The sequence below is a fragment of the Oratosquilla oratoria genome, chromosome 23 (assembly GCF_046742065.1).
Source record: "Oratosquilla oratoria isolate Oo_2021 chromosome 23, ASM4674206v1, whole genome shotgun sequence".
NCBI classification, from domain to species: domain Eukaryota; kingdom Metazoa; phylum Arthropoda; class Malacostraca; order Stomatopoda; family Squillidae; genus Oratosquilla; species Oratosquilla oratoria.
Window position 1 is genome coordinate 53,283,731 of NC_134799.1, and position 9,282 is coordinate 53,293,012.

The 9,282-nt window shown below is 42.0% G+C and overlaps 1 protein-coding gene across 1 annotated transcript in view; it reads right to left on the reverse strand.

Moving 5' to 3' along the window:
* LOC143038116 (uncharacterized) overlaps positions 1-8,560 on the reverse strand; it is a gene marked incomplete at its 5' end in the record, with an annotated part of 53,470 nt that extends 44,910 nt beyond the window's left edge. The window contains 3 exon segments of the mRNA XM_076207111.1: positions 22-774; positions 2,047-2,535; positions 8,490-8,560. Of these exon segments, the coding sequence (XP_076063226.1) occupies positions 22-774; positions 2,047-2,535; positions 8,490-8,560 (1,313 nt within the window).
* Positions 8,561-9,282: the final 722 nt, after the last annotated feature.

Consider the following 9,282-nt stretch of genomic DNA (forward strand, 5'->3'; position numbering starts at 1 on the left):
ACATAACTTGGTACTATTTACCTTAATCTTACTTCTCAGGTGCTGCTGACTTCCTGTCATGTATACATAGTGGTTCTCTTCTGATTGGCAATTTTTCACTTCTTCATTCATGGGCTGAGATGTATCATAAAATATTCCCTGTATTTCTGATTGCTTATTCTCACAAAACAGTCTAGAAGTTAACCTATCATCTTGTGAAAACGGCAACATGGTTTCGTGCTGCTGAGGCACTGGGGGAGCCTGAGGAGGTATGGGAGTATGAAGTTGCCTTGAGGGAGTGGCTGGGGAAAGCTCAACCAACTGTAACTGATGATGGAGGTTAGGAACATGATCACCTGAGTAAATATGTGTAGGATTTGCTGAAGAAGCACTGGTTCCTTGTGGGTCTGATGAAGTTACTGATACTGCAGTTTGAGTGTGTAAAGGCTGGTGTGTGAAGGAACTAGTAGATATGGATCTACTGGTTGTGGAATCAACTTGCTGATGGTGATGGTGTTGGTGATGCCCATAATCAACTGATGTTGGTATGAGTGGGATGGAATTAAGAGATGAGCGGGTATCAATGCTTTCTAGAAAGTCTTCACAAGGTTCACTTTTTATGCTACAATCATAATGCTCCCCAGATGATTCTGATTTGATAATATTAAATGACTGTTGTGATTGCTGTGGAGGTTGGATGATGTGGTGATTCTGCAGAGGCATGTATGTATGATGATAACCATTACTGGTTACAAGTTGGTAACAATTTCCAGGATCTTCAGTGACAGATCCTCCCTGAAAATGAGAGAAAACCAGCATTATTCATCTGGACCTATGAACTCACTTCTGCAATTAATTCATTAACACCAACAGGTGAGGTGTGTTCAATTTTCAGATTACAGCTGACAATCTTCATTTTTTTTTTGCGGTGGGAGATGTATTTCCCCAATAGTGGGGGGGGGGAAAAGAATTCTGTCACCATGTTCACATGCATAATGTAAAGTCCAATTAAATGGGATGGAGTGAGGGGTCTAGAGATCCTCTACATTGTAAGTCTCTGGTATGGGGAGAAAAACAAAAAGAAATAAGTCACAGGTAATATGTGACTAATACTAATTGTGAAGCTTAAAATTCATTTGTTTGAACAATAAGGTGGTGGTGAGAAGCCTAAACCAGGAGGCAAGTAGTTGAAGCCAAAGCAACCTTTTCCCTATGTGCTTGAACTGTTGGAGCAGGTGACACTCACTCCTAGGAATTGGGGGGGAAGTGCTTCTAATTATGCCACCAGTGCACATATCTTGAGCATCAAGGTTATACAAAATTGGACACAATGTTCAGACAGTGGCAAAAACTTCAGAAACATCACTTATACCATAATCTATAAACAATACATGTCAGCAAGACTTAAGATAAATTTTCATTACTGGTAAATGCCATTACATTTCCACATGAGGTAGGCTGGCAACCTAACAGTAATAAAATAAAACTAATACAACACATCCATCTAATATCTCTTCATGGGAAGACCTGAGGACTGTTGCTCTATGCTGTGACACTAAATTTCCAGTATGTTTCCAGTATGTTTAATATGTGGCAAAAATGATTATCATATTCCCTGATAGTTCTATAAGAGTTTGAGGACCACATTATTAGAGGATACCTAACAGGTATATTAATCTCCAAAAATCAAAAGAAAGGGGGAGACTTGTTTCCTCATCCATGATATAAAATGAGTTGGTAGGAGAGGAGGCAGAGCAAAGTTTGTAGGTTGGAGGCTAAGAAGAGGCATAGTTGAAGTTAGAACACTATTCTTTTTTAAGAACAATCACCTCTCATATATAGTCATCATCATCCCTTTTACAAGGGACATGGCCAACAAAGGCATGCACCCACCCTTCATCCATCCCAAACTCATTAGTTTCCTTTTTAGCTTAGCTTCTTTTGGGTGTATAGGAATGTTATGAAAAATCTTCAGGCCTTCCACAAAGAACAATGAAAAGAATATGCAAACAGATTGAATAGGCTGAAAGCATTTAAAAAAATTAATTTCATTATCTTTTTCCTCACCTGATTCTCTTGTTCAAAATACATGGTATGGCTGGGCACAATTGATGCATTCTGTAATGTCTGCTGTTGTTGTTGCTGTTGTTGTTGTTGTTGTTGTTGCTGCTGTTGTTGTTGCTGTTGTTGTTGTTGCTGTTGTTGTTGTTGCTCAAGTTGCTGACTGACAGAATGGTGCTGTGGAGCTTGATGTACTACATGTAGGGAGCATGGATGCTGCATTGAATGTGTATGTTGTCGGGGATGAGTGTGCTGAGCTGGTGGTGTAGGATGGAGATGCTGGGAACTGGAAGATACTTGGGTGGTTCCCATAACAGTGTCTGCACATGGAGATGATACAATGGATGATGATGACGTGTTAGAGGTAGATGTTGATGAGGTAAAAGTTTCCGAGAGGGAGGCAGCAAATGCATCTTCATCTTCCACAACGAACTCCATGATGTCCCCAGCATCTGATGACAACATTGGTTCCACGAGCCCCAAATCATGCTGGCTCTGAAAAGGAAATAAAAAACAGATGAGATGAATACTTCTGTGGTCTTCCTTAAGTTCTCTGTATCTGCTTTCCACAAAATTTTTATTAGTCACTCCCTCACACATCAGGAAAATGCTCCAAATTGCTATCTATCTACAGGCTGTGTGAGGTATTTGAGGACAAATTTATACATACTTATAGCAATGGCCATTTCCCCCTTACAAGGGATATAACCAAAAAACAAAGACGTAAAATCCACTCCCACTCATTCCATCCCCACATACTCCACTCCCACTCACCCATCTCCTTCCCTTTCATCTTGGCTCCTACTGGATGATGGGTCATCCCTGCATCTCACCCACTGCCCTGGGTCAGGAGCAATGTAGCAAGACACAGCGCATCCACAGCAAAGCCACTTCATTAAATCAGTGATCCCCCCTCTCCATCCCCTCATGCAGAAAAAAAGATGATGGGGAGAAATCCCTTTGGCTAATATAAAACTGGAACCAAGGAGGTAAAGAAGGAGAGATCCGAAAAATATTTGGGTGTAACTATCTCAAACGACCTGTCCTATGACAAACAGATAAACAAAATTGTCTGAGAATCCTACAACTTGCTAAGATCAATAAAAGTGACATTTACATATTTGGACGAAGAAATTATTTAAAAAATATTGGTCACACTGATAAGGCCTGGACTAGAATATGCGGCGACATTGTGGTCACCCAGTACCAAAAAAAAAATAAAAAAAATAGAAAGAATCCTTTACTTTACTTTTTTTAGGAATGTCCCCTGTGGGGCTACAGGGAGAAGGATGCCTGGTCCCAATCCCCAGGAGGAAATAGAAGGAAGGGTTGTGAATGGTGGGATGAGGAAACAAAGAAGGTTGTAGAAGAGAAGAAGCGAGCTTTCACAGATTAGTTACAAAATAGGACGAGGGAGTCATATGAGAGGTACAAAGAAAAGAAAAGAGAAGTAAAGCAAAAGGTAAAGGAAGCAAAGAGGAGAGCAGATGTGAAATGGGGTAAGAGTATGACAGAAAATTTTGAAAGTAATACAAAGATGTTTTGGAAAGAAATTAAGAGAGAAAGAGGAGGCAAATCAAGTAGAGAAGAAAAGGTAAAAGATGCAGATGGACAGATGATAATGGAAGAGAAGGCAGTAAGGGGAAGATGGGCAGAATATTTTAGGGAGTTGCTGTGGATGTGCTGTGTCTTGCGACACTGCCTCTGACCCAGGGCAGTGGACAAGGTGCAGGGATGACTCGTCATCCGGGAGGTGCTAAGATGGGAGGGAGGGTGGAGGAGTGTGGAGTGTTTTCAGGGATGGAATGGGTGGGAATGATTTTATGACTTTTCCTTTTTGGCTACCTCCCTTGTAAGGGGGAAAAAGCCTTGGTATATGTATGTATGCTAAATGTGAAGGAGGATAGGGAGGGAAAGATAGTCGCAGTGGGAAATGCTAAGAAAATGACCGTGATGAGTGAGGAAAATAGAGGAGAAATAAGGAAGGATGAAGTGAAGGCAGTTGTTAACCACTTCACTACGGGACTTAAATCTCGCGGGCAGCAGCCAATGCCAGCCGTACGACGTGTCGTAATAATACTCGCATCATAAAATATAGTCACGGCTTATATCGATCGTTCTCTCTTTCACCCGTGAATTTTGAAAACCACAGAGAATGGGATTTAGAGCAGATTAGGGAGAATGTAAAAACACAGGGGCGACTACAATAAATATAATCAAGACGCCGATATGGCAGCATCGCGAATCCACTTGCTCCTCATGACGCCTACGTGTGCGGCACCGTATGGAAGGGGTTAAGATGATGAAAGCAGGTAAGGCACCTGGTCTGGATGGATGCCATGTAGAATGTCTAAAAAAAGGAAGTACAGTGATGGTGGACTGGCTGGTGGTTACTTAATGTTTGCTGGAGAGAGAGTAGAGTGCCAGGGGACTGGAGGAGTGCCTGTATAGTTCCTCTTTACAAGGTAAAAGGGGACAAGTGTGAATGTAGTAGTTTCAGAGGGATTAGCTTGTTAAGTGTAGTTGGGAAGGCTTATGGGAGGATCTTGATTGAGAGGATTAGGAGAGGAACAGAGGGAGTAATTGGAGAGGAACAGTGTGGATTTAGGACGGGTAGAGGTTGTGTAGATCAGATTTTTGTGGTAAGACAGATATGTGAGAAAACTATAGGAAAGGGGAAGGATGTTTTTTGGGCTTTTATGGATCTGGAAAAGGCTTATGACAGGGTAGACAGAAAGGCACTATGGGAGGTTTTGTGGATATACGGGATAGGAGGAGCTTCTAGGAGCTGTCAAGAGTTTTTATGAGAATAGTAGAGCTTGTGTCAGGATTAGAAATGGAGAGAGTGAGTGGTTCGAGGTAAAGGTGGGACTTCGTCAAGGATGCGTTATGTCGCCCTGGCTCTTCAACTTATACATGGATGGGGTAGTGCGAGAGGTAAATGCAAGGGTGGTGGGTCAGGGATTGGAGATGGTTAAAGAAAATGGAGAAAAGTGGGAGGTGAGCCAGCTGTTGTTTGCGGACAACACTGTGCTTGTGGCAGGATCGGAGGAGGGATTGAGGAAGTTGGTGGCAGAGTTTGGGAGAGTGTGTGATAGAAGAAAGCTGAAGATAAATGTGGGTAAAAGTAAGGTGATGAGATGTTGAAGGGGTGAAAGTGGCAGCAGACTGGAGGTGAGCATTAAGGGACAGTGACTGGAGGAAGTGGATAGTTTTAGATACTTGGGTGCAAATGTGGCAGGAAAGGGCAGAGTGGAGGTGGGGGTAGAATGTAGATTGAGAGAAGCGAGTAAGTGCCTTGGTGGATTAAAGAGTGTAATGAGGAATAGACGTTTGGGAATGGATGCTAAGAGGAGACTGTATGAAGGAGTGATTGTGCCAACAGCACTGTATGGGGCAGAAACATGGAACATAAGAGAGGAAGAGAGAAGGAACTTGAATGTGTTTGAGATGAGGTGTCTGAGAAGTATGATGGGGGTTACTAGGCTAGAGTGACAAATGAGGTGAGGAGGAGAACAGAGGTGGAAAGGGAGTTGGAAGATGGGGTTGATGAAAGAGTATTAAGATGGTTTGGACACTTGGAAAGAATGAGTGAAGAAAGACTATTAAAAGAGGTATGGAAGGCAGATGTGGAGGGAGTGAACATGAGGGGACGTCCTAGGATGAGGTGGATGGATGGGGTGAAGGGGGCTTTGGGGAAGAGGGGAATGTCTTCTGAGGAAGGACGGGAGAGGACGGAAGGCGGGTGAATGGAGAATGGCTGTATATGGATGATGTTGAGATGCATGAGGTGGAATGGGTGGGGGGATGAGGGGTGAGGTGGTATGTGTGAGCAAAATTTGACGCACCCCGAAGGGATTTCTCCCCGTCTTCTCTTTTTATGCATGGGGGGATGGAGAGGGGGGGGTCGCCGATTTAATGAAGTGGCCTTGTTGTGGATGTGCTGTGTCTTGCAACACTGCTTCTGACCCAGGGCAGTGGACAAGGTGCAGGGATGACCCGTCATCCAGGAGGTGCTATGATGAGAGGGAGGGTGGAGGGGTGTGGAGTGTATTCAGGGATGGAATGGGTGGGAATGATTTTATGCCTTTTTCTTTTTGGCTACCTCCCTTGTAAGGGTGAAGAAGCCTTGGTATATGTATGTATTTATGATTTCCATAATCAGTATGAAAAATACTATTAAAGAAGACCACTTAAAAAAAATTGTCTTAAATCAAATGTTTCCTAAAAAAATGTTGCTGGGTAAGGGGTTAAATTTGTTTGAGATGAAATGCCTGTGAGTATGGTAGGGGTTACTAGGCTGGATAGAGTGAGAAACAAGGAGATGAGGAGGAGAGTGGAGTGGAAAGGGAGTTGGAAGACAGGGTTGATGAAAGAGTATTGGAATGGTTTGGACACATGGAAAGAATGAGTAATGAAAGATTAGTAAAAGAGGTGTGGAAGGCAGATGTGGAAGGAGAGAACATGAGGAGGCAACCAAGGATGAGATGGATACACACATACATACATATACCAAAGGCTTTTTCCCCCCTTATAAGGGAAAAAGGGGAATGTCTGTTGAGGAAGGGAGAAGACAGAAGATAGGGGTGAGTGGAGAATGGTTGTGTATGATGCTGTAATGCATGGGAGTGAGTGAGTGTGTGTGTGGGGGGGGGTAGAGGGATGAGGGAGTATGTGTGAACGATATTTCAATGCAGCTCAAAGGGATTTCTCCCTGTCTCCCCTTTTCTGCATGAGGGGACAGAGAATGGAGGTTGCTGATTTAATGGAGCAGCCTTCCTGTGGATGTGCTGTGTCTTGCTACATTGCTTCTGACCCAGTGCAGATGACCCATCATCCAGGAGGAGCCAAGATAAGAGGAAAGGAGGGAGGTGAGTGGGAGTAGTATGTGAGGATAGAATGGGTGGGAGTGGATTTTATGCCTTCATTTTGGCTATTTCCCTTGTAAGGGGGAAAAGGCAGTTGGTATAACCCATTTCACATCTGCTCTCCTCTTTGCCTTCTTTATCTTATGATTTACTTCTCTTTTCTTTGTAACTCTCTTATGATTCTCTCATCCTATTTTGTAACCAATTGGTGAATGCTTGTTTCTTCTATTCTACAACCTTTGCTTCATCATCCCAACACTCATTACCCTTCCTTCTATTTCCTCCTGTCTCTACACACCATCTTTGCACACCTTGTGACTCCGTCATTGAACTATCCCCCATTCCTAGTTCTACTCTATCCTTCACTCACTCCCACTCTTCTCTCAACTTCTTCTTGTACTCTTTTTCTTTATCATTTAAGCAGTTTACTTTAAGCACCTCGCTACATTCTATCCTTTTCCTCTTTCTCCATCTGTCCACCACTCACTTTACCTTCCATCAAAAAATTGTCTGATATTCCCCCCCTCCCCTTAGAACATGTATATCCTTAACTCTTCCTCCTATACTCCTGGTTATCACTATATAGTCTATTAATGCTCTATTCACCACCCTTCCATCCACCATCCTCTCCCATGTGTACTTATGCTTGACTTTCTTCCTAAACACTATTTTTGCTATCATCAACTATAGATACATCTCCACCATCAACTCACCACTATGATTTTTTCCTGGAACTCCACCTTTACTAACCACTCTGTCTATTGGTTCATTTCCTACTCTAGCATTAAGGTCTCCCAATACAACTACATTGACATTTCTCCCTTAGCTCTATGTACTCATTTAAATCTATCCACAAAGGCTCCCTTTCCTCTACACTCTTCTCACTACCAGGCACATATGCACATAGAAAAACCCACATCTCCCTTCCCAGTTTCACCTTCATCCACATTAACCTTGAACAAACCTCATTCCACTGCACCACACATTTACCTATCTCTTCACTTACAAGTATAGCCTCCCCTTCTCTTCCTTTTCATCTCTTCACTCCTGAGATCCTCCCAACTACACCTCCAAACTCAAACTCACCCCTCCCTTTCAACTTAGTTTCACTTAATGCCAACACATCCATCTTTCTTCTCACAAACACACTGTCTATCTTTTCCCTTTTACTTTCATCTGTACCACATCCACACACATTAAAAGACCCAAACCTTAGGATTCTGTTTATCTTTATTCTTATTTATCTGTTTATTATCTATTATCCTAAAGGTCTCCTGTCGGCATGCTCTTTTGTAATCTTTTGTAAGATGCATCTTGGCTACTGAGTAATTCATTTTCAAATTTAGTTATGTGATCTTTTCAGCAATCATATATTCCACACTGAGAATCATGTGCATAAAAAAGTACATTCTGATAAATTTGATTTGCAAAATCTTTAGATCCATAAACAAATTCATCCTGTGAAGAATTTACCATGCAGCACTCATCCTGTTCTCTATGTTTTACCTTTGTTAAAATCAACACATAATAGACATATGCTATAAAGATGTATACCAAAACTTTTTGCTGGTAGATACTCACAATCAATCCTAGGATCTGAGACTCTCCTTCTAATGCATTACTGCTGTCCTCTGAAATCTCCATGTTAACCCCTGAAAGAGAGACTTCTATTAGGTCCAATCTGCATCATAAATATACAGAAAGTCTTAACATGATGTGGGTTTACTGTATACAATCCTAATATACAAAGTAAGCTTTCAAGTCCTAAAGACCTGCATAATGTAATTTTGGTTCATATGATTTCCTTTTTCTAAACCCATAAAATTCATGGGTCTCTCAATCAAATGCCTCACATTAACCTATTCAATATGAGTCAAATTCTCACGCTCAGCATCAGATGCCTGATGTACAATGGTTGATGCATCACAATACTCGCATTTTAAAATATAAAGTCATTACTGTATTACTCATTCTATTTCAGAGTAATAATAAGCACAGAAGATGTGATCAAGCCACTTCACAGAATTTTGGGGTCAATCAGCTACAACTACAAAATAATCAAGATACCGACATCAGCATCCTCATTTACCCACTTGCACCAAGTGACACCTACGTAGGTGTCACTGTATGGGAGAGATTAAAAGTTAACATGACCCAATAACTTTGTAACTACCACATAAAATGCCACAGCTCCATATCATGCCACAGATGGTGGACCATGAACATAACACCAAGTGCTGAAGACACTAAGGGCATCAGAATTCTGGTAAAGCTATTGTGAGCCTACATCTGATCCACCAATACAGATGGAATGGACACATCAAGGGGGCTTCAAGAACCCAAAGGATGGACTTAACACTTTACCATAGAACCT